This window comes from Ranitomeya variabilis, chromosome 2 (genome assembly GCF_051348905.1).
Source record: "Ranitomeya variabilis isolate aRanVar5 chromosome 2, aRanVar5.hap1, whole genome shotgun sequence".
NCBI classification, from domain to species: domain Eukaryota; kingdom Metazoa; phylum Chordata; class Amphibia; order Anura; family Dendrobatidae; genus Ranitomeya; species Ranitomeya variabilis.
In genome coordinates, this window is record NC_135233.1 from 20,783,459 (window position 1) to 20,810,159 (window position 26,701).

General features: G+C 47.8%; 2 protein-coding genes across 2 annotated transcripts in view; both read left to right on the forward strand.

Moving 5' to 3' along the window:
- The window catches only part of LOC143808908 (uncharacterized), an 86,767-nt gene that overhangs the window by 24,124 nt on the left and 35,942 nt on the right, over positions 1 to 26,701 (forward strand). The window contains 5 exon segments of the mRNA XM_077292089.1: positions 1,119 to 1,227; positions 4,457 to 4,594; positions 4,702 to 4,869; positions 4,953 to 5,076; positions 5,192 to 5,289. Coding sequence (XP_077148204.1) covers positions 1,119 to 1,227; positions 4,457 to 4,594; positions 4,702 to 4,869; positions 4,953 to 5,076; positions 5,192 to 5,289 — 637 coding nt within the window.
- The window catches only part of LOC143804205 (uncharacterized), a 30,482-nt gene continuing 8,978 nt past the window's right edge, over positions 5,198 to 26,701 (forward strand). The window contains exon 1 of the mRNA XM_077282065.1: positions 5,198 to 5,289. The gene's annotated coding sequence lies outside the window, so the exon portion shown is untranslated. The remainder of the gene's footprint in view (positions 5,290 to 26,701) is intronic.

Here is a 26,701-nt window from a genome sequence, read left to right on the forward strand (position 1 = left end):
GACAACTTGCACAACAACGTTGGGAGTCTAATTTCTCCTGTTACCCTTGGGAAAATACAAATTTTGGGGTGAAAATATCATTTTTGTAGAAAAAATATGATTTTTTATTTCCATGACTCTATGTTATAAACTTCTGTGAAGCACTTGAGGGTTCAAAGTTCTCACCACACATCTAGGTAAGTTCCTTGAGGCATCTAGTTTCCAAAATGGTGACAATTGTGGGGGGTTTCTACTGTTTAGGCATATCAGGGGCTGTGCAAATGCAACGTGATGTAAAATGTTTGTGAAAAAAAGTTAAATGTTAATTTTTTTTTAAAGATTCCAAAAATTCCTGTGAAGCACCTGAAGGGTTAATAAACTTCTTGAATGTGGTTTTGAGCACCTTGAGGGGTGCAGTTTTTAGAATGGTGTCACACTTGGTTATTTTCTATCATATAGACCTCTCAAAATGACTTCAAATGAGATGTGGTCCCTAAAAAAAAATGGTGTTGTGAAAATGAGAAATCGCTGGTCAACTTTTAACCCTTATAACTCCCTAACCAAAAAAAAATTTTGGTTCCTAAATTGTGCTGATGTAAAGTAGACATGTGGGAAATGTTACTTATTAACTATTTTGTGTAACATATGTCTGTGATTTAAGGGCATAAAAATTCAAAGTTGGAAAATTGCGAAATTTTAAAAATTTTTGCCAAATTTCCGTTTTTTTCACAACTAAACTCAGGTAATATCAAAGAAATTTTGCTAATATCATGAAGTACAATATGTCATGAGAAAACAGTGTCAGAATCATCAGGATCCGTTGAAGCGTTCCAGAGTTATAACCTCATAAAGGGACAGTGGTCAGAAGTGTAAAAATTGGCCCGGTCACTAAGGGGTTAATGTAGTCTGCTGATGTGAAGCAGAAAAAAGGAAACCCAATCTCAGAACCACTCGGCTCGGTAACGACATTCCTAAGCTGTCGCCGTGTAAAGTGACACCGGTCAGATCTGACAACCGGGAGTGAGACCGAACGTGCGATATCCGCTGCTGCACCGAGCGGTCACCTGGCTCCTGTGGGGCCTGATGGATCCCGGCGACTGCAGGGCCTTCAGTGACGTCATGGTCATGTGATCGGTCAGAGGAAGGGAGGAGTTATACTGCGGCACTTCCTGTCATGTGATCAGTCAGGGGAGGGGAGGAGTTATACTGCGGCACTTCCTGTCATGTGATCCTGTGACGTCACCGCAGGTCCTATGCTCTCTCCCCTGTCCCCCGTGTTTGTCCCCGCCGGGAGGTGACACGTCCGCACAGCGCTCGGGTACGGGACACTTGTCCTCCATGTTCTGCTCTCTCTTCCTCTCGGCTTCTCCCCGTGGTTGTGTCGGTCACATACAGCGGCGGCTCCGCAGCACCGACGTCACCACATGAAGAAGCCGCGACATTGTGAGGTGACCGGACGGAGACTCCGGACCTGGAAACAACATTGTGGAAACCTCTAGATTTCTCCATTCTGGAGTCTGAGCCTCGGCCGCGGTCACTGAGGTCACTTTGGCTACTTTCACACTTCCGTCGTTTGACGTCCGTCGCAATCCGTCGTTTGGGAAAAAAACGGATCCTGCAAATGTGCCCGCAGGATGCGTTTTTTCCCCATAGACTTGTATTAGCGACAGATGGCCACACGTCGCGTCCGTTGTGCAACGGATCCGTCGTGTTTTGGCGGACCGTCGTCACGAAAAAACGTTCAAGGGAACGTTTCTTTGTACATCGCGTCCGCCATTTTCTACCGCGTATACGCGGCCAGAACTTCGCCCCCTCCTCCCCGGACTTCAGAATGGGCAGCGGATGTGTTGAAAAACTGCATCCGCTGCCCACGTCGTGCACAAATTTCACAACGCGCGTCGGTACGTCGGCCCAACGCTTAGCGATGGACCCGTACCAACGGAAGTGTGAAAGTAGCCTAATGGTCGTCTGAGGAAGAATCTCCAACCAGTGACGGCTGCACTGTGCTCCATGGAGACGAGTCCGGAGACGCTGCAGGCCGCGGTATAGCGGGGACACCGGACTCCTGCGCTCACAGTCCGGTGTGTGGGATAAACCGCTGCTCGGACACTTCCAGCACTCAGTGTAACCGGCTGCAGGAATGAGCGATGCTGAGGACGGAAGAGAAAACTGCAGCGGATGGAGGAAACGTTACTAACAGCGATGAGTGAGCAGCTGAGCGCGCTGGGATGAGGTGTTATCTGAGCATGCTCGGGGGCTCACCGAGTGTCTTCTGCGTGCTCGAATAATATGCTCCAGACGTGCAGCCGCGGGGACTCGGACATGTTCCTCTAGCAGGCCGAAGACACTCGGTGAGCACATGAACATGCCCAGATAACACCTTATCCCAGCACCTTCACTCCTCACTAGTTACTAACCTTCGAAATCAGAAAATGTCCAGCAGTGCCATCAGCTCAGAACCGACAGTAACCCGTGGAACCAGCTCCCACCATTTACTGTCTGGAAAAGTCTGATCAGCAGTTGTCTTCATAGAAACAAGACCAAGAGACAACTGTGCAGGAAAACATGGAACAGGGGTGTGGAAAATGGCAGCAATGGTCAATGAATTTGTGAAATATTTAGCTGTAATGTGACCGAAGGGCTGGAGATTGTAACAATGGTGAAAGTCTGCAAGAACTATGAAGTGTGGTGTTATATATAACATCCCAGTAAAATGCACACAAACATATATATATATCTGGTGACTGACCGTCGCCTCCATCATCAATATCTGGTGACTGACCGTCGCCTCCATCATCAGTATCTGGTGACTGCCCGTCGCCTCCATCATCAGTATCTGGTGACTGCCCGTCGCCTCCATCATCTGTATCTGGTGACTGACCGTCGCCTCCATCATCAATATCAGGTGACTGACCGTCGCCTCCATCATCAGTATCTGGTGACTGCCCGTCGCCTCCATCATCAGTATCTGGTGACTGCCCATTGCCTCCATCATCTGTATCTTGTGACTGACCGTCGCCTCCATCATCAGTATCTGGGGGCCGCCCGTCACCTCCATCATCAGTATCTGGTGACTGACCGTCGCCTCCATCGTCAGTATCTAGTGACTGACCGTCGCCTCCATCATCAGTATCTGGTGACTGCCCGTCGCCTCCATCATCAGCATCTGGTGACTGCCCGTCGCCTCCATCATCAGTATCTGGTGACTGCCCGTAGCCTCCATCATCAGTATCTGGTGACCGCCCGTCGCCTCCATCATCAGTATCTGGTGACTGACCGTCGCCTCCATCATCAGTATCTGGTGACTGACCGTCGCCTCCATCATCAGTATCTGGTGACTGCCCGTTGCCTCCATCATCAGTATCTGGTGACTGACCGTCGCCTCCATCATTAGTATCTCTTGACCACCCATCGCCTCCATCATCAGTATCTGTTGACTGACCGTCGCCTCCATCACTTCTTCTCGTCACTTGTACACAGGTTATGGAGGATCTCAGCAGGAGTTGGTGCCAAACATCTTGGAGACCTGACCCCAGATCTTCTGTATGAGGCTTGTGCGGATCCTTCTGTCTCTTCTGATCCCAGACAGGTGGGATGATGGGAGATCAGGGATCTGTGAGGCCGGATCATCACCCCCAGGACTCCTCGTCCTTAATGACATTGGCTGGATGGTGGGGGTCGTTGTCCGGCTGCAGAATAAACCTGGAGCCGATCTAACTCCTCCCTGATGTATCTCCTGATGGAGAAGGATCTGCCAGGATTTTACAACAATGAGGACGACATTAATCCTGACCAAATCCTCATCTCCATTGGCTGAAGTGCAGCCACAAACTTACAGGCCCCTCCACCGAGCGTCACTGCTCCTGCAGATGCTCTTTTATTGTTCTGCTCTTCAGCTTATCGGTAAAGGATCTGCTTGGCTTTTAGCTTGGGAGAGGCATGGTAGGTAAATATTAGGCTCACTGTAGGGTCCCATCACAGAAACGTCCGCCTTGTCATGGCTGGTGGGCTCTCATGAGTTATCTCATTTGTGCGCTAAGTACCTTCATTTCTATAAACATATTCTAACTATAGCCGTAGTGCAGAGCAGATGTCATATATTCAGTGTTTGCCTGCGGTTTACTGCTGTCACAGGCGGCTGCATTTCCTGTATATACTGTATGTCTGTGTGCAGCTTATGGTATCATATTTACAGGGTTATTCACGGATTCAGAACTTTGTCATATGAGGTCTCTCTAGGACGGGACCTAAAGTCCTGACACTTGTTGGGCCAGGAATTATGTTTAGGACCCTAAAAACTACAGAAGCCCTGAATGAGGAGAGGTAGAAGTCTGACTTTTGTGTCTGCTCCGGGATCTGATTTTAAGTAGCAGGCGCTATAATAAAGTTCTGCATAATGGTCACACAGTTTCGTAACGATCTGTCAAAAGATTATTTCAGGTGAGATTTTTCACCAATTTCTCCTTTTTTTTCCCAGGTTCCTTATGTACAGGACCCTTATCAGACGATGGTCCTTTCCATCAGTGACCCCCCGAGGATGGAGCAGGACACAGACCACATGGCGGCTCGGATATTAGACCTCACCCTGGAGATAATCTACTGGATCACTGGAGAGGTGAGATCTTCACATCACTCTGATCTCTAGGAATAAAGCAGGGAAATGACGGGAAAGGTGAAGGATTCTTGTCCTCTGTGTAGTGATCGGCGTCTCCCCATACACAGGATCACACAGTAGTGAAGACGTCGTCTGGGGAGTGTGTGACCCCCCGTGTGTCAGGAGGGCGGAGCAGGACCCCGAGTGACATCACCGAGCCTCCACCTCATTCACTGATACATGAGCAGAAGATCCTAGAACTGACCAATAGGATCACTGAGCTGCTGAGCGGAGAGGTGAGCGCTGCCGGGAATGCTGGGACATTATACAATAACGCCGGGGGAGGGGTCTGCTAATGGCGGGTCATTGTGTGTGTCAGGTTCCTATAAGGTGTCAGGACGTCACCGTCTATTTCTCCATGGAGGAGTGGGAGTATATAGAAGGACACAAGGATCTGTACAAGGACGCCATGATGGAGGATCACCGGCCCATTACATCTCCGGGTAAGAGGAGACCTTCCTGGGTTGTAGAGAACAGGTCTGAGAGTCGTCTAGATTCCCCATCATCTGCTCATCACATGTAGACAATGTATTCAGTCACTGCGGTTATTTCCTATAGATGGATCCAGTCCGAGAAATCCCCCGGAGAGAAGTCCCAGTCCTCTATATTCCCAGGATCGGCCAGAGAAGGAGGAAGATGTCCCCCGGGATCATCAGGTAGATGAGATGAGATTCCTACAATTCCTCAATAGAGTTAATGGATTGTCCAGGCATATAATATTGATATCAGATTTTTAGCTCTGGCTGTGGCTGGATGTAAGGATTGAATGGAGTCAGGACATCACAGCTGTGCTCAGTATGTAGCGGCCGCTGCGGAGAACTGCAGATCAGCTCCTGTTATCTTACATAGAAATATTCAATCTGATTGAGATCCGGGGAATCTCGAAGCTAAAGCCTCATCTCACAGTTCACAACTACAGAGAAGGAGAATTAGCCGATAATCTGCGCAGCTGGTGTCACATCTGATAGATCCAAGTCCAGACAGAAAGTATTTACGGTTCTTCTTCATTCAGTCGATGTGTTTCGAAGTACCACAGAATGAACAATCGAATCCACAAAACCTAGACAGATATTTCTTACAATCAAATGCATGTTTCTCCTGTTCTCTTTTTTCTATTTATCTTCTTCTCCTTGGAATCAACATAACAGAATATACACTGCTCAAAAAAATAAAGGGAGCACTAAAATCCCACATCCTAGATATCACTGAATGAAATATTCCAGTTGTAAATCTTTATTCATTACATAGTGGAATGTGTTGAGAACAATGAAACCTAAAAATTATCAACGTAAATCACAACTAATATCCCACGGAGGTCTGGAGTTGGAATGATGCTCAAAATCAAAGTGGAAAATTAATTTACAGGCTGATCCAACTTCAGTGGAAATGGCTCATGACAAGGAAATTATGCTCAGTAGTGCATACTTACTACAACGCCTGGGCATGCTCCTGATGAGGCGGCGGATGGTCTCCTGAGGGATCTCCTCCCAGACCTGGACTAAAACATCCACCAACTCCTGGACAGTCTGTGGTATAACGCGACGTTGGTGGATGGAGCGAGACATGATGTCCCAGATGTGCTCAATCGGATTCAGGTCTAGGGAACGGGCGGGCCAGTCCATAGCTTCAATGCCTTCATCTTGCAGGAACTGCTGACACTCCAGCCACATGAGGTCTGGCATTGTCCTGCATTAGGAGGAACCCAGGGCCAACTGCACCAGCATATGGTCTCACTAGGGGGCTGAGGATCTCATCTCGGTACCTAGTGGCAGTCAGGCTACCTGCTGGCGAGCACATGGAGGGCTGTGTGGCCCTCCAAAGAAATGCCACCCCACACCATTACTGACCCCCACACCATTACTGACCCACTGCCAAACCGGCCATGCTGAAGGATGTTGCAGGCAGCAGATCGCTCTCCATGGTGTCTCCAGACTCTGTCACGTCTGTCACATGTGCTCAGTGTGAACCTGCTTTCGTCTGTGAAGAGCACAGGGCACCAGTGGTGAATTTGCCAATCCTGGTGTTCTGTGGCAAATGCCAAGCGTCCTGCACAGTGTTGGGCTGTGAGCACAACCCCCATCTGTGGACGTCGGGCACTCAGACCATCCTCATGGAGTCGGTTTCTAACCGTTTGTGCAGATACCTGCATATTTGTGGCCTGCTGGAGGTCATTTTGCAGGGCTCTGGCAGTGTTCCTCCTTGCACAAGAGCTTAGGTAGCGGTCCTGCTGCTGGGTTATTGCCCTCCTACGGCCCCGTCCACATCTCCTGGTGTACTGGCCTGTCTCCTGGTAGCGCCTCCAGCATCTGGACACTACGCTGACAGACACAGCAAACCTTGCCACAGCTCGCATTCATGTGCCATCCTGGATGAGCTGCACTACCTGAGCCACTTGTGTGGGTTGTAGAGTCCGTCTCATGCTACCACGAGTGTGAAAGCACAACCACCATTCAAAAGTGACCAATACATCAGCCAGAAAGCTACTGAGATGTGGTCTGTGGTCCTCACCTGCAGAACCTCTCCTTTATTGAGGGTGTCTTGATAATTGCCAATAATTTCCATCTGTTGTCTATTCCATTTGCACAACAGCATGTGAAATTGATTGTCAGTCAGTGTTGCTTCCTAAGTGGACAGTTTGATTTCACAGACGTTTGATTTACTTGGAGTTAGGGTACCGTCACACAGTACCATTTTGATCGCTACGACGGTACGATTCGTGACGTTCTAGCGATATCGTTACGATATCGCAGTGTCTGACACGCAGCAGCGATCAGGGATCCTGCTGAGAATCGTACGTCGTAGCAGATCGTATGGAACTTTCTTTCGTCGCTTGATCACCCGCTGACATCGCTGGATCGTTGTGTGTGACAGCGATCCAGCGATGTGTTCGCTTGTAACCAGGGTAAACATCGGGTAACTAAGCGCAGGGCCGCGCTTAGTAACCCGATGTTTACCGTGGTTACCAGCGTAAACGTAAAAAAACCAAACAGTACATACTTACATTCCGGTGTCTGTCCCCGGCGTCTCAGCTTCTCTGCACTGTGTGAGCGTCTGCCAGCCGGAAAGCGAGCACATCGGTGACGTCACCGCTCTGCTTTCCGGCTATGGCGCTTACACAGTGGAGAGAAGCAGAACGCCGGGGACAGACACCGGAATGTAAGTATGTACTGTTTGTTTTTTTTACGTTTACGCTGGTAACCAGGGTAAACATCGGGTTACTAAGCGCGGCCCTGCGCTTAGTTACCCGATGTTTACCCTGGTTACCGGGGACTTCGGCATCGCTCCAGCGCCGTGATTGCAACGTGTGACCGCAGTCTACGACGCTGGAGCGATAATCATACGACGCTGCGACGTCACGGATCGTGCCGTCGTAGCGATTAAAATGGTACTGTGTGACGGTACCCTTAGATTCTGTTGTTTGTGTTCCCTTTATTTTTTGAGCAGTGTATATTAAAAATGATAATAGTTTGTATATATTTTTCTATGTCAATTCTATTCTACCAAACTTGTAAAACCTTTTATTTATTTTTTTCTGATGAACCGTGATGAACTTTCATCACTATAAATGTAGCCGCACTGTGTTGTAAACTCTGGTTTTCTTGTCCTGATGACGACGTCTGTGGTACTTCGAAACGCGTCGGAGGAATAAAGAAAAACCACAAATACTTTCTGTCTGGACTTGGATCGATCAGATGTGATACCACAGCGCAGATTATCCTCCTTATCTGTGATTTCCCGGTCTGAGGACCCGTTGGACCTGCAGCAGCTGGATTTAGAAGTCATGGAGATATTGTGTATACGTAACTAAATCAGATTAGTATAACCTTATTTAACATTTTTATCTCCCTCGGATAAAACCCTGTTGCGCTGTTTTTCTTTTCCTAGTTTTTTCCTTTTCTACTACACACCAGTAGGGTTGAGTGAAAAGGATCGGACAAATTAAAAAATCGCCGACTTTCGGCAAAGTCGGGTTTCATGTGTGATGACATAAGTCTCGGTCCCCACCATCTTAGAGAAGGGCATGACAGTAATTGGCTTGCTTTCTGCGGTGTCACAGGGGTTATAAAGGGGCGTGCACGCCGACCGCCATCTTACTTCTGCCGATTGTAGCATAGGGAGAGGTTGCTGCAGCTTCATCAGAAGAAGGGATATAGTTAGGGAGGGAAGATTAACCCCCAAACCGCTTGTGCTGTAGCGATATCCACTGTCCAACACCACCTTTGTTTTGCAGGGACAGTGGAGGCTATATCTTTGTGCATCAGCGCTGTAGCTTATTATGCTTCTTTATAAGGCTCCCTGATAGCTGCATTGCTGTTTGCACCGCTGCTGTGCAAACCAACTACTTTTTTAAAAGCAAAAATCCTGTTGCTCCTTTCTGCAGTTATCTTATTTATTTGTCCACACTTTTGTGTGCAGCAGTCCTTTTTGTTGCTGCCATACTTGTCCTGAGATCATTGTAGGGAGATTGAAATTGTACTACAGTCCTTGGATTTTTTCATATATCTTCCAGCCACTTGCTGCCACTCACATTGCGTTGTGTTATACGCTGGGCCTGAGTTGTGGTGCAGTCTCCCCCCAAAAAAAGGGAGAATTAAATTCTCAACAAGTTTATATACACCTTCTACCTTGTTTTACAGTACCATATAACGGTTGTTATTTTGGTTAGATTTTCCCAAAAATGATGAAGTCTGGTGGAAGAGGACATGGGCGGTCGTTGCCAGCTGGTACTGATGGTGGTGGTGGTGGTGGAGCATCTGGTGGTAGTGGGAAAAGCAAAATAGCACCTAAGGCTGGAGGTGTTGAGCCAGCGTCATCGTCTGGCTACACAAGGCCTCGAAGGCTCCCTTATCTAGGAGTAGGAAAACCTCTTTTAAAGCCGGAGCAGCAGGAAAAAGTTTTGGCTTTCCTTTCTGACTCAGCCTCTAGCTCTTTCGCCTCCTCTTCAGAAAGTTCCAAATTTAAAAGCAGCGAGTCGTCAGTGGATGCTCCCGGTCAGGAACAAGTCGCTTCCTTGTGTCCTTCACCCAAACCAACAGTGAAGGATGCGTCAGGCGACACTACAGGTTACTCCATGGAGCTCTTTACACATACCGTGCCTGGGTTAGAAAGGGAAATTGTTAACTGACCATTACAAGATGAATCGGACATGGAGTGCACTGATGCACAGCCACAGCTAGATTATTATGCTGTTCCATTGACTCAGATCACTACATTGCTCTTGCAGTGTACTGAGCCAGAATCTCACCCTGATGAGACTATGGTGCCCTGTCCCAAACGCTATAGCACCTTACACTGTGACACAGAGGAAGGTGCACATGACATTGAAGAGGAGGTGATAGATGACCCAGTTGTTGACCCAGATTGGCAGACATTGGGGGAAGAGGGTGCCGCTGACAGTAGCTCAGAAGCGGAGGAGGAGGAGCCGCAGCAGGCATCAACATCACAACAGCTGTCATCTGGCAGGCCCGTATCTGGCCAAAAACGTTTGTCAACCAAAAAAACAGTTTTAGGACAGCGTGGCCATCCGGTGAAAGTAGCACAGCGTGCAATGCCTGAAAAGGTATTCCATAGTAGGAATAGTGGAGTGTGGCAATTTTTTAACCAAGATCCGAATGATCAGTGCAAAGTTATCTGTAAGAAATGCTCAAAGACCTTTAGCAGAGGGAAGAATCCCCAAAATGAAATACAATGTGCATGCGTAGACATTTAACCAGCATGCACTTGCAAGCCTGGACTAATTACCAAACGTCCCGTACCGTTGGTGCACCCGCTCAGAATGAAGGTAGTCAGCAACGCTACATTCCTTCCCTCACTGTAAGCCCACCGGTTAGGACACCACCTGCAGTAAATGTGGAGGTATCGTCGCAAGGCCAAAGCAGTCAGGGAATCACAAGGTTTTTGGTAGGAAACACTGTATGTAGGTCAACATCAAGAATACCATCACCAACCCTCTCTCAATCCGCCATGTCCACCACCACCACCACCGCTTGTTCCACCATATGCAGCTCTCCAGTCCAGCTCACCCTCCAAGAGACTCTCGTTAGGACAAGAAAGTACTCATCCTCTCATCCGCGTACACAGGGTTTGAACGACCTCATTGCTAGACTAATCTCGTTAGAGATGATGCCCTACCGGTTGGTTGAAAGCAAAGCTTTCAAAGCCCTGATGGCATACGCAGTACCACGCTATGACCTACCCAGTCGACACTTCTTTGCGAGAAAAGCCATCCCAGCCCTCCACCAGCATGTCAAAGACCACATTGTCCATGCACTGAGGCAATCAGTAAGTAGAAAGGTGAACCTCACAACAGATGCATGGACCAGTAGGCATGGCCAGGGACATTACATGTCCATCACAGCGCACTGGGTTAATGTGGTGGATGCAGGGTCCACAGGGGACAGCCATAGTGGGACAGTTCTGCCTAGCCCACGGTCTAGGAAACAGTTGGCTGTAGGCGTTCGCCACCCCTCCTCCTCCTCCTCCCCCTTCTCCTCCAGAAGCGAAAGCTCGTCCACAGAGCGCAGTCGCACGACCACTCCATCCGCAGCTGCCAGTGTTGCACACGAGGTGTCCCATTATCGAACAGCTAGTGGTAAGCGTCAGCAGGCTGTGTTGCAAATGAAGTGTTTGGGCGACAACAGACACACCGCGGAAGTTCTGGCCGAGTACTTGCAGCAAGAAACTCATTCATGGCTGGGCACTGTACATCTTGAGGCAGGCAAGGTAGTCAGTGATAACGGAAGGAATTTTATGGCTTCCATAGCCCTTTCACAACTGAAACACATACCTTGCCTGGCTCACACCTTGAACCTGGTGGTGCAGTGCTTCCTGAAAAGTTATCCGGGGTTACCAGCCCTGCTCCTCAAGGTGCGAAGACTTTGCTCGCACATCCGCCGGTCGCCCGTACACTCCAGCCGTATGCTGAACCATCAGCGATCGCTGAATCTTCCCCAGCACAGCCTAATAATCGACGTTGCAACAAGGTGGAACTCCACACTGCACATGCTTCAGAGGCTGTGCGAACAGAGGCGTGCTGTAATTTATTTGTGGGAGGATTCACATACACGGGCAGGCAGTTGGATGGCAGACATGGAGTTGTCTGGTGTGCAGTGGTTGAAGCTACAAGACCTCTGTCAAGTCCTTCAGTGTTTTAAGGAATGCACACAGCTGGTCAGTGCGGACTACGCCATCATAAGCATGAGCATCCAACTAATGCGTTTGCTGATGCAAAGTTTGACTCACATCAAGGAGCAGGTGTCTGCGGCCGAGGAGGAGGGAAGCCTTGATGACAGTCAGCAATTGTCTGGACAGGGAAGTCTCCGGGACGAGGTGGCGGATGAAGACAAAGAGGAGGAGGATGATGGGGCTGAATATTTATGGGAGGAGGATGCTTCTCAGGGGGCAATAGAAACTGGTGGCGTTGCAAGGTCAGGTACAGCAGAGGTGTCAAACTGCATTCCTCGAGGACCGCCAACAGGTCATGTTTTCAGGATTTCCTTGTATTGCACAGGTGATAATTTAATCACCTGCACAGAATGATTCCAGCACCTTGTGGAATGCTAAGGAAATCCAGAAAACATGACCTGTTGGCGGCCCTCGAGGAATGCAGTTTGACACCTCTGAGGTACAGGGTTTTTGTGGGACACAAGTGATGTTGATTTGCAAGAAAGTGCTCCTCAACCCAGCACAAGCAGAGAATTGACACCTGGAACATTGGCCCACATGGCTGATTATGCCTTGCGTATCCTAAAAAGGGACACACGCATTATCAAAATGATGACCGATGACGATTACTGGTTGGCCTGCCTCCTGGATCCACGATATAAAGGAAAATTACAAAATATTATGCCACATGAGAACCTTGAGCAAATATTGGCTACCAAACAAGCAACTCTTGTAAACCGTTTGGTTCAGGCATTCCCAGCACACAGCGCCGGTGATGGTTCTCACACAAGCTGCAGGGGGCTACATGGCAGAGGTGTTAGAGGTGCACAGATCAGAAGTGGGGTTGGACAGAGGGGTTTTCTGACCAGGTTGTGGAGTGATTTCGCAATGACCGCTGACACGACAGGTACTGCTGCATCAATTCAAAGTGACAGGAGACAACATTTGTCCAGTATGGTTACTAACTATTTTTCCTCTCTTATCGATATTCTCCCTCACAGGTCATTCCCCTTTGATTACTGGGCATCTAAAATAGACACCTGGCCTGAATTGGCAGAATATGCATTACAGGAGCTTGCTTGCCCAGCAGCTAGTGTGCTATCAGAAACAGTCTTCAGTGCTGCTGGTTCAATACTGACCGAAAAAAGGACACGTCTGGCTACCCAAAATGTTGATGATCTAACCTTCATTAAAATGAACCAATCATGGATTTCTAATTATTTGGCCCCACCTTCCCCTGCTGACACGTAGCTTGCCTGAAAAATGTCTTGCTTTTGGCCTCCTCTTACTGACTTCTCCAATTCCTCCATTTGCAGCTGCTGAATGTCCACCATAGGCCATTTTTATACCTCCCTAAATGGGCTGACTCCCCCCACAGGGCCGTGGTCACCACCTGGCGCAAGCACCCGTGCGAGTGCCATTTGCCTGGACAGGTGGGTGTGCCCACTCTTGGGCGACGGCACTGGCACAGGGTCCCTCATAGTACAATGAAGTGTCTCTGACGGTGGTGGTGCGCAACCAACGTCAGACACACCGTCGTAATATGAGGGGCCCTGGGCCTGTACCGCCGCCCATGAGAGAGTGTTCCCCCCCAGCTCGAACAGTGCTCTACCACTTGCAAAACTTACCTCTTCCTGCTCCACCACTGTGTAGTCTGTGCTGTTAAATCCTTCAATGGCACTGCCAATACTAATTTGTTGAAATGATAGATGATAGTTAAAATATACAGGGGCCCTGGCCTCCATTTAGACCAGTTAATACTTTGCGCCTACTACCACTGTCTGCTACTCAGCAGAGGAGCCCACCCCTGTACCTTGCTATGCCACCTGGTTATTTATGAACAATTTTTTGGCAGACATTTAGCCCACTTTATTATTTGGGCCTACTAACTGTGTCTGCCTCTCCTTACAGTTGTCCTCCGCTGAACAAAGCAATGCCGCCTGTTTAGTCCTTTTACCAGTTTTGAACTGCATTTAGCCTACTTTATTATTTGGGCCTATATCTGTGTTTCCTCCTCATCCTGCCCATTGCCCAGCCACTGCTAGATGGGTCCGCTGGTACATTGACCCAGACCACTACATTCCCCTTGCACGCTACACAGCCAGAATCTGACCCTGCTGAAAGTAAGGTTCCCCTTCCCGCATACTATACCACCTTACACGGGGACAAAGAGGAAGGTGCAGATGAAAGTGCAGGTTTCTTCATCAGGTGGGGGGCATACTCATTGGCGACGTCACTGGCACAGGGCCCCTCATAGTACGCAAAAGTGTCTCTGCCGGTGGGAGGCGCCCCCGCCGTCCAACACACCGCCGTACTATGAGGGGCCCTGTGCCAGTGCCAATGCCAAAGAGTGGGCCCCCCCTGCTTGTTCAGGATCACAGCACTTGCAAAGTTGAAATACTTACCTCTCCTTGCTCCACCGCCGTGACATATTCCGCATTTCCTGGGCCCACGAATAACTTGAGCCAGCCCTACCCCCCACAACTTTAGCCAAATGACCCTCAGTTTTCAATGCCTAACTATTATTGTAAAGTAAATTAAGATTGACAAGCTTCAGTAATAAGAATTGATGTTTTTGGCATTAAAATGGGCACTGTAGGTGTTTTCCTGTCCTCCACTCTCTGCCGACTTTGATTCCCCTTGACTTGCATTGGGTTTCGTGTTTCGGTCGATCCCCGACTTTACGCAATAATCGGCCAATTTCACCCGACCCGACGCGAAACCCGACTCGATCCCAAAAAAGTAAAAGTCGCTCAACCCTACACACCAGTTCACAACCAGGCACATTTTCGGGGTTTTTTCGCACATGTACTTTTAAGAACTCTAAAGTTCTACTAGTTCGGTCATTTGTATAATTTATTCATTTTTTTCGCCATATGCATGTCCCATTTTTTGTCATTTATTTATAATTTTAACCACCATAAAGGACAATTAAATTACATTTCTAAATGTGTTCTGTTTCCATAGCAATTATTTTTATGTAAGATACATGTGAGATTGTGGGGTCAGAAACGACAATTAGGATCAGCAGCTCCTGCTACTTTCCAACGCTCGGTTGTCATATGATTCCTGGGTCCAGAGGAGAAGGTGTTGTCAGCCCTTCTTTTACTGTATGCACAGTGCTCAATCAGGACAGCCAAGATGGCGATATACCATTTCTATCTTCTCTATTGGGGTCCAGCCGTCCCTCACAGCCGGCTTCCTCCTCTTCCACAATCTTGTACAGCTGTTGACTCTGCGGTGACATTTTAGAATATCACTGCAGAGTAACGTGGACCATCCGGATGGTTAAAGCCATAGGACGATCTAGAAACAGTTAAACACTTAGATCACATAATTTTGCTGTAATAGGGCTACTAGCAGTAAGAAATTTCACTGTGATGAAAGGGACACTTGGTCTTGGCACATGTCACATACTGTACATATCTGTGCCGGGAGCTAAGGTTTCCCAGCAGAACATGATCCAGAGCATCGCTCTCCCTTTGCCACCTTGTGTCCTTCCGATAGATCACCTTGGTACCATCTGTTACCCAGGTAAGTGACGCACACACCCTGCCATTCATATGATAATGGAAACATGATGTACGAGCCCGGGCTAGGATGTCTAGGGAACAGACTTCTTGAGGGAGGACATGATGAGCGCTGAAGGAGGGAACAGTCAATCTTCAGTAGTGATGAAATGCTGCTTTACTGTAAAAGTGGTGACTATGCTGAAAAACTGGTGTGACTGAACACAGCGTCCACTTCACCGTAGATCAAGATCATTTCATACAGAGAATTAACAGGAACATTTCCGTCAATGTGTAAATGATGAGGTTGATTGGTAATTCTGCCTGATCATCACTTGAGGAGATCCGTCTCCTTTACTTGTAATTTCTTTTTTTCTCATTCACCTGGATGTAAGATAATCCAGGATCCCTTTTTCCCTTTCATCTTATATTCACTGTGGGATTCTTGCAGGAAAACTCCAGTGGAACAACGTGTGGACTCGAAAACTTCACATCTGTGTCAGTGATCGGTAAGAGCTGTCCATCCATCTTGTTTCACTGTAAATTTCTTTATTAATGAGATCACTTCCTCATTGTGAATATTCCATTTATTGCCATCATATCCCATCATATTCCATGGCACTTCTACAATGTGATACAATATGGACAGATACAGCGCCAGTCAAAAGTTTGTACACCCCTGTGCATGCGGTGGTTTTGCTTGTTCTTATTGGAATGTGCACATTTTAGATTCAGACTGAAGGCAGCAAAAACACAAAGTAATGCGGAAACAAGAGTGAAGGAAGGCGTATGAAACAAATCAGAATGTTTGTTACACCATAGATTCCTCATTGCACCCCACTTTAACTCTGATGACAGCTTTACACCCCTTAGGCGTTTTTTCAGCAGTTTCATCAGGTCAACACCTGGAATGGCTTGGACAGTGTGGAAGGAGCTCCCAGACAGGCTGAGCTCTTGTCGGCTGCTTTGCCTTCTCATCCCAAAACATCTCAGTTGAGCTAAGGTCAGGCGGTTGTAGAGGCCATGTCAGCTGAGGCAGCCTCCAACCTTCTCCTTCTTTGTCACATGCTCCTTACGTAGCCTTGAGGTTTGTTGGAAGCATTGTCCTGGTGCAGTGCACATGATGATCCCAATATAGTACTGCAAAGTGAATTAACAAGTGAGGCCATGGCAGGTATGCAGGCTACCCCACTGCCATTATGAACTTTCTATAAATCTGGACAGTATAGTTTCAGTGAACCAATATTATGTCATTGTTACGCCCGACGGTGGCACATGTGGATTTGTGGATCCACTGTGTCACAGGGTCGGGCCTACCCAGGAAGGGGCCTTAGGTAAACGGCTACCTGGTGTTCACTGGAACTCCTGATGGTGGAGACAGACTGAGCTGCAGGTAACCGCCAGGTATCAACACTGGGCAGAGCCCCGAACTGCAGCTGCTGACCCCAGGGGCCAGGTACGCTAACACTGATTAGGGCTAGGTCTCCGTTTAGACTAGTAAGTTCTGGCACCTCTACATAATGGTTACTGCCATGGATTCGGGCTTGGTTCAGACACGCCGGTCTAGGATACTGGATTAGGGTTTGGCAGCACACGGACCAGGGAACAATGTTCAGGCAATGGCTGCTCTGGGACCAGAGGACTTTGGGAACAGGACTGGCCACATCGGGACCAGGGGACCTCACAACTCACTAGCAGTACACCTTACTCACTAATGATTCTACTCGTTGCTTGGCAACTCCCTAGCGGAGAGGGAGTCTTTTATACAAGATGCCTCCCAGCTATTGGCTAGGAGTCATCTTGCAAGGGCACTAAATTATACTAAATGCCTTTCAGCTACAAGCTGAGGTCATTTACTATATGCCCCGTGCCGTTAGAACTATGGTGTGCACACAGGAATCAGGAGCACGCCAGGGACCGCACCTAGGACCGGGCAGTGAGTATGTTGGCGACCCCGCATGGAGGGGGATGGGGACACCATGCAGGGGCGCTGGCAATATTCTATTGTCATTATATACACAACCATCAAGATTTCTGCCTGCCAGTTTTGCAGATGTCAATATACCAAAATAAGGAACCATGAGTCACAAGCTTCAGGTAACAGCTTTGACTTAACTTAAGAAAGCAACCATTATAGAATTAGCTCTGTTACTTCCCCATCTTGGGACCCAAAAACCTCAGCTGATGCCTGAACCTACTGTCACGAGAGTGCCGCATCCTGCTGAGACTTTTGGGGTATCTGGGATCAGAGGGTTGCAGTGGTTGTCAGATCACAGGTCTGCCTTGGAGTCTGCTCGGCATTTAACTTGAAATGCAGATTGATTTTCACTTGCTGTGGAAGGGGTTGAGTTCCTTTTTGATCCTTATGCGATTCCATATGGCTCAAATCTCAGTGCTGCTGTTTGCTGCCACTTCCTTCCATTATTTAAGCTTACTCCTAGCCGTCTCCTATGCCGGTTATAGGTTTTCTATGCTGACCTCTCTGGAGAAGTTGTTCCAGTGTAAGCTGTGGAGATCCAGTTACCGTACTTTTTGATTTCTCCCTGATTGCCTCCCTCCCTGTGTTTCCTTTCCTTAGTAGTGAAACTACTGTCTTGCTGCCCTAATCATTAGCTAGGGCTAGCTCAGGACCAGCCATGGCTTAGACACGTTATGGCGCCCGGGGAAAGGACCCGTCTAGGGACTATAGGGAGAGCAGGGTGCAAACTCGGGTGAATGTTTAGGAGTTTCCCTTCTCCTCATCGTCAGGGCACCCTTTACCTTCTTTCCTTCGTTTGCGCCGCACGTCGGTCATTTCCTTACTCCGGTGTTACACCTACTTTGCGTCAAGTCTCAGAAGAACCACTGACTGCCATAGCAATCCTATGGTTGACCACCTAGTAACACTTATGGATAATAACTTTTGGTAAGCACGTAATGTTAGCATCTTAGTGACGTTTATTTGGGAAACACCATTTGGTCATTTACACAAATCCAGGAAGATCATCATTTACGACTGCATTATGCCCTTCATAGTCAATTCTACAATATTCATAGTCCAATCTCACATCCCCCAATAATAATGGTACTCAATTCTCAAGGTCTCAGATTTTGACTCCTCGAACCCCAGTACAGATTTCCACTGGTTTAATGTCCAGTTCTTGTGTCTGAAGTTCTTTCTCTCCAACATAGTAAAATGGAGAATGTTAAACAGGACATGGATAGAACGTCATTTACAATCACTATGGCAGATAGCCGCTGTTTATTCACCTGAACCGTAATTGTTTTTATAATGGATTTTAAGATGTAAAACTAAATGGATTCACGCACAATGGCTAAATGACATAATATAGATCATGAATAATACACTGCTCAAAAAAATAAAGGGAACACTTAAACAACAGAATATAACTCCAAGTAAATCAAACTTCTGTGAAATCAAACTGTCCACTTAGGAAGCAACACTGATTGACAATCAATTTCACATGCTGTTGTGCAAATGGAATAGACGACAGATGGAAATTATTGGCAATTATCAAGACACCCTCAATAAAGGAGTGGTTCTGCAGGTGGGGACCACAGACCACATCTCAGTACCAATGCTTTCTGGCTGATGTTTTGGTCACTTTTGAATGTTGGTTGTGCTTTCACACTTGTGGTAGCATGAGACGGACTCTACAACCCACACAAGTGGCTCAGGTAGAGCAGCTCATCCAGGATGGCACATCAATGTGAGCTGTGGCAAGGTTTGCTGTGTCTGTCAGCATAGTGTTCAGAGGCTGGAGGCACTACCAGGAGACATGCCAGTACAACAGGAGATGTAGAGGGGGCCGTAGGAGGGCAGCAACCCAGCAGCAGGACCGCTACCTCAGCCTTTGTGCAAGGAGGAACAGGAGGAGCACTGCCAGAGCCCTGCAAAATGACCTCCAGCAGGCCACAAATATGCATGTCTCTGCACAAATGGTTAGAAATAGATTCCCTGAGGATGGTCTGAGTGCCTGAAGTCCACAGATGGGGGTTGTGCTCACAGCCCAACACCATGCAGGATGCTTGGCATTTGCCACAGAACACCAGGATCGGCAAATTCGCCACTGGTGTCCTGTGCTCTTCACAGATGAGAGCAGGTTCACACTGAGCACATGTGACAGACGTGACAGAGTCTGGAGATGCCATGGAGAGTGATCTGCTGCCTGCAACATCCTTCAGCATGACCGGTTTGGCAGTGGGTCAGTAATGGTGTGGGGTGGCATTTCTTTGCAGGGCCGCGCAGCCCTCCATGTGCTTGCCAGAGGTAGCCTGACTGCCATTAGGTACCGCGATGAGATCCTCAGACCCCTTGTGAGACCATATGCTGGTGCGGTTGGCCCTGGGTTCCTCCTAATGCAGGACAAGGCCAGACCTCATGTGGCTGGAGTGTGTCAGCAGTTCCTTCAAGATGAAGGCATTGAAGCTATGGACTGGCCCGCCCGTTCCCCAGGAGCTGAATCCTTTTTTTTTTTAATGCACGGCTGGAGTGGTGCTTTAAATGTAATTCCCCTGCCCCCTGTCTCATACTCACATGCCGCCACATTCATAGTTTCCCAGCGTTGCTCCCATCGAAAAGTGACCTTCTGGCAGCTCCTGTGTGTCATGGAGTAAGCCAGAGGTTACTTTTCAATACAAGTCTATGAAAGCCTCGTTCTGGCTCTCATTTACTTGCATTGAGCTCTTGTGACGTAACTTGTGATTTCTGGCCAGTCAGAAGTTACAGGCACAAGATGGAGCCACGGACTGGAGTGCCGTCAGTAAAAGGTGAAGGCGAGTGTAAGAGCGGGGGCAGGGAGCTTACATTTAAAGGAAATCTGTCACCCCAAAATTCTCCTATAAGCTAAGGCTACCGGCCTCAGGGGCTTATGTCCAGCATTTTGTAATGCATTCTGTAATGCTGTAGATAAGCCCCCGATGTATCCTGAAAGATAAGAAAAACAGGTTAGATTATACTCACCCAGGGGCGGTCCCAGTGTGGTCCAGTCCGATGGGTGTCGCGGTCCGGGTCCAGCGCCTCCCATCTTCATACAATCACGTCCTCTTCTTTCTTCCTGCCGCGGCTCCGGCGCAGGTGTACTGACTTGCCCTGTTGAGGGCAGAGCAAAGTACTGCAGTGCTGCAGGTGCCAGGAAAGGTCAGAGAGACCCAGCACCTGCACACTGCAGTACTTTGCGCTGCCCTCAACAGGACAAAATACGCCTTCGCCGGAGCCGCGACAGGAAGCAAAGAAGAGGACGTCATCGCATGAAGATGGGAGGTGCTGGACCCGGACCGCGCCATCATATTCTGGAGCGCTTTACAGATATCATCATCACTGTCCCCATTGAGGCTCACAATCTACATTCCCTAATGAGTCTTTGGCGTGTGGGAGGAAACCAGAGAACCCGGAGGAAACCCAAAAACACGTGACGAACATTCAAACTCCTTGCATTTTTGTTCTTGGTGGGACCTGAACCTAAAACTCATGACACAGTTAGAGGGGACGTCACCTATCCACCAAAAGCTGCAACCTTTGATTGGCTGCAGTGGTCAGGTGACTTGAGCAGTGCGTGATCAGATTTAAACATCTACTAGATTGTGTCCTGATTCTAACGCATCGGGTATTCTAGAATATGCATGTCCCCGTAGTATATGGACAATGATGATTCCAGAATTCGCGGCAGACTGTGCCCGTCGCTGATTGGTCGAGGCAACCTTTATGACATCATCGTCGCCATGGCAACCATTATGACATCTACGTCGATACTGTGCCCGTAGCTGATTGGTCGAGGCCTGGCGGCCTCGAGCAATCAGAGACGTGGGATTTCCATTATGACATCATCGTCGCCATGCTGTGCCCGTCGCTGATTGGTCGAGGCCGCCAGGCCTCGACCAATCAGAGACGCGGGATTTCCAGGACAGACAGACAGACAGACAGAAAGACAGACGGAAAAACCCTTAGACAATTATATATATAGATAGATATAGGAAAGGATTCTTTGCAGTTAGAGTAGTCAAACAATGGAATCCCCTACCACAATACTACACCATGTTCCAAATTATTATGCAAATTACATTTTTCTCAGATTTTCCTAAATGGTCGGTACAGATGACAGTCAGTCTAATAAAAGTCATCACCAGTTAGAGTATACATCGAATTTTATTGAAGAAACCTCCCAATGATAACAGTATAATCTCCAAAATGAATAAAACCCCACAATGCACTGTTCCAAATTATTAGGCACAGTAGAATTTCTAAACATTTGATATAAAGAACTGAAAATGCTCATTTGTGGAATTTGCAGCATTAGGAGGTCACATTCACTGAACAAAAAAGCTATTTAACTCCAAAACTGTTATGAACTGGTGGCCTAGGAGCAGCATGGACGAGCTCTGGAGTAGGTGGCCTCTATACTGACCGCAGACCCTGAACTTAACACATCATCTAGAAGTAGCCGTGGGATGTTCCTGTCACTCCCTAGACATCTCGTCACGGCCGGAGGACTAATTACACCTAAAGAAAGAAACAGGAATACTATCTTGCCTCAGAGAACATTCCCAAAGGAAAGGCAGCCCCCCACAAATATTGACTGTGAGAGGAGAGGGAAATTACAAACGCAGACTGAAAACAGAATTTAGGAGGCCACGCTACCTAGAAAGAAAAGACAGGAAAGAGTACTGTGCGGTCAGTATAAAAAATACTACAAAATCCACCACAGAGAATACAAAAATCTCCACACCTAACTAAAGGCATGGAGGGTAACTCTTTGACTCCAGAGCTTCCAGCTTGGCTGAGTTAATCTTAACACAGACAAAGCTGGACAAGAAAAAACATAGCAATTCACAGAACTATTATGTCCACCACATGTGGACTGCAAAAACAGAGCCAGGACTTATCTTTGATGATTTGGACAATCCAGAAGGAGAAACCAAGCAGAGATGTGAATCCCTAGAAAACAATGGACAACTGGCACTCACTAAAGGAAGGAGCCAGACTAAATAGCCCCGTCCAAAGTGGAAGCAGCTGATGACTGTTGTGAAGGACAAACAGCAGCACTACCACTTATAACCACCGGAGGGAGCCTAAGAGCAGAACCCACAACAGAATTCACAACAGTACCCCCCCCCTTGAGGAGGGGTCACCGAACCCTCACCAGAGCCCCCAGGCCGATCCAAACGAGCAAAATGGAAGGCACGAACCAAATCGTCAGCATGAACATCGGAGGCAACAACCCAAGAATTATCCTCCTGGCCATAACCCTTCCACTTGACAAGATACTGAAGCCTCCGTCTAGAAAAACGAGAATCCAAGATCTTCTCCACAACATACTCCAACTCCCCGTCAATCAACACCGGGGCAGGAGGATCAACAGAGGGAACCACGGGCACCACATATTTCCGCAACAAAGATCTATGAAAAACATTATGGATGGAAAAAGAGGCTGGAAGGGCCAAACGAAAAGACACTGGATTGATAATCTCAGAAATCCTATAAGGACCAATAAACCGAGGCTTGAACTTTGGGGAAGAAACCTTTATAGGAACATGACGAGAAGACAACCAGACCAAATCCCCAACCCGAAGCCGGGAACCCACACGCCGACGACGGTTGGCAAAACGCTGAGCCTCCCCCTGAGACAACACCAAATTGTCCACAACATGAGCCCAAATCTGCTGCAACCTGTCAACCACAGAGTCCACCCCAGGACAATCAGAAGACTCAACCTGCCCTGAAGAAAAACGAGGATGAAACCCAGAATTACAAAAGAATGGTGACACCAAGGTAGCAGAACTGGCCCGATTATTAAGGGCAAACTCGGCCAATGGCAAGAAAGCCACCCAATCATCCTGATCAGCAGACACAAAGCATCTCAAATAAGTTGTCCAAAGTCTGGTTAGTTCGCTCGGTTTGGCCATTTGTCTGAGGATGAAATGAGGAAGGAAAAGACAAATCAATGCCCAGCCTAGCACAAAAGGCCCGCCAAAACCTAGAAACAAACTGGGAACCTCTATCGGACACAATATTCTCCGGAATACCATGCAAACGAGCCACATGCTGAAAAAACAACGGAACCAAATCAGAAGAGGAAGACAACTTAGGCAAAGGCACCAAATGAACCATCTTAGAGAACCGGTCACAAACCACCCAGATAACTGACATCCTCTGAGAAACCAGAAGATCAGAAATAAAATCCATAGAAATATGCGTCCAAGGCCTCTCAGGGACCAGCAAAAGCAACCCACTGGCGCGGGAGCAGCAAGGTTTGGCCCGCGCACAAGTCCCTCAGGACTGCACAAAAGAACGCACATCCCGTGACAAAGAAGGCCACCAAAAGGACCTACTAACCAAATCTCTGGTACCAAAAATCCCAGGATGACCAGCAAACACAGAACAGTGAACCTCGGAAATCACTTTACTAGTCCATCTGTCAGGATCAAACAGTTTCCCCACTGGACAGCGATCAGGTTTATCAGCCTGAAACTCTTGAAGAGCCCGTCGCAAATCAGGGGAGATGGCAGAAAGAATCACCCCCTCCTTAAGAATACCAACCGGCTCAAGAATCCCAGGGGAATCAGGCAAAAAGCTCCTAGAGAGGGCATCAGCCTTAACATTGTTAGAACCTGGAAGATACGAGACAACAAAATCAAAACGGGAGAAAAACAGGGACCATCGGGCCTGTCTAGGATTCAGCCGACTGGCAGACTCGAGGTAAATCAGATTCTTATGATCGGTCAAGACCACAATACGGTGCTTGGCCCCCTCAAGCCAATGTCGCCACTCCTCAAATGCCCACTTCATAGCCAACAACTCACGATTGTCGACATCATAATTGCGTTCCTCAGGTGAAAACTTTCGAGAAAAGAAGGCACACGGTTTCATCAAGGAACCATCAGAATTCCTCTGAGACAAAACGGCCCCTGCCCCAATCTCAGAAGCGTCAACCTCAACCTGAAAAGGAAGAGAAACATCTGGCTGACGCAACACAGGGGCAGAAGTAAATCGGCGCTTAAGCTCCTGAAAGGCAGAAACGGCCTCAGAGGACCAATTAGCTACATCAGCGCCCTTCCTCGTCAAATCGGTCAGGGGTTTAACCACACTGGGGAAGTTGGCAATGAAACGGCGATAAAAATTAGCAAAGCCCAAAAATTTCTGAAGGCTCTTCACGGATGTGGGCTGGATCCAATCGTGAATGGCCTGAACCTTAACCGGATCCATTTCTATAGATGAGGGAGAAAAAATGAAGCCCAAAAAAGAAACCTTCTGTACTCCAAAGAGGCACTTAGACCCCTTCACAAACAAGGCATTGTCACGAAGGACCTGAAATACCATCCTAACTTGTTTCACATGAGACTCCCAATCATCTGAAAAAATCAAAATATCATCCAAATATACAATCATGAATTTATCAAGATAATTCCGAAAAATATCATGCATGAAGGACTGAAACACAGATGGAGCATTAGAGAGCCCGAATGGCATCACAAGGTATTCAAAATGGCCTTCGGGCGTATTAAACGCAGTTTTCCATTCGTCACCCTGCTTAATACGAACCAGATTATATGCCCCTCGAAGGTCAATCTTAGTAAACCAACTAGCCCCCTTAATCCTAGCAAACAAATCAGAAAGCAAAAAGCAAAGGGTATTGGAATTTGACCGTGATCTTATTCAAGAGGCGATAATCAATACAGGGTCTCAAGGAGCCATCCTTCTTGGCAACAAAAAAAAAAACCTGCTCCTAATGGAGAAGAAGATGGCCGAATATGCCCCTTCTCCAAAGACTCCCTTACATAGCTCCGCATGGCGGCATGCTCTGGTACAGACAGATTGAAAAGTCGGCCCTTAGGGAACTTACAGCATGGAATCAAGTCAGTAGCACAGTCACAGTCCCTATGCGGTGGAAGGGAACTGGACTTGGGCTCATCTAAAACATCCTGGAAATCTGACAGAAACTCAGGAATTTCAGAAGAGGGGGAGGAGGAAATTGACATCAGAGGAACGTCACCATGAACCCCCTGACAACCCCAACTAGTCACAGACATAGATTTCCAATCTAATACCGGATTATGCACCTGTAACCATGGGAAACCCAGCACAATAGCATCATGCAAATTATGTAACACCAGGAAGCGACAATCTTCCTGATGGGCTGGCGCCATGCACATGGTTAACTGTGTCCAAAACTGAGGTTTATTTTTAGCCAACGGTGTAGCATCAATGCCGCTCAAAGGAATAGGACTCTGCAAAGGCTGCAAGGGGAAACCACAACGTCTGGCAAATTCTAAGTCCATTAAGTTTAGAGCGGTGCCTGAATCCACAAATGCCATGACAGAGAATGACGATAATGAGCAGATCAGGGTCACAGATAACAGAAATTTAGGTTGTACAGTACTGATGGTAACGGAACTAGCGATTCTCTTGGTACGCTTAGGGCAATCAGAAATAACATGAGCAGAATCGCCGCAGTAAAAACACAACCTATTCTGACGTCTGAATCCTTGTCGTTCAGCTCTAGACACAATCCTATCACACTGCATAGGCTCAGGACTCCGCTCGGAAGACAATGCCATAGTGTGCACAACTCTGCGCTCGCGCAAGCGCCGATCAATCTGAATGGCCAGAGACCTAGAATCACTCAGACCAGCAGGCGTGGGGAACCCCACCATAACATCTTTAACAGATACAGAAAGACCCTTTCTGAAAATTGCCGCCAAAGCATCCTCATTCCACTTAGTAAGTACAGACCATTTTCTGAATTTCTGGCAATATGACTCTGCCGCTTCTTGACCCTGACACAGGGCCAAAAGTGTTTTCTCAGCATGATCCACTGAATTAGGTTCATCATACAATAACCCAAGCGCCTGAAAAAAGGTGTCTACATTAAGCAACGCCGGATTCCCAGATTCCAGGGAAAATGCCCAATCCTGCGGGTCACCGCACAACAGAGAAATGACAATTTTTACCTGCTGGATGGGATCACCAGAGGAACGGGGCTTCAGAGCAAAAAACAGTTTACAGTTATTTTTAAAGCTCAAAAATTTGGACCTGTCCCCGAAGAACAGATCGGGGGTAGGAATTCTAGGCTCTAAAACAGGAGTCTGCACGATATAATCAGAAATACCCTGTACTCTAGCAGCAAGTTGATCCACCCGAGAAGCAAGTCCCTGAACATCCATGTCAACGCCTAACTCCTGAGCCACCCAGAAGTGAAGTGGGAAAAAAAACAACAGAGTACAGAAATAAAAATGGCTCAGCACTTTCTTTCCCTTCTTTTGAGATGCGGTTAACTCATTGTTGGCCAGTTGTACTGTTATGAACTGGTGGCCTAGGAGCAGCATGGACGAGCTCTGGAGTAGGTGGCCTCTATACTGACCGCAGACCCTGAACTTAACACATCAACTAGAAGTAGCC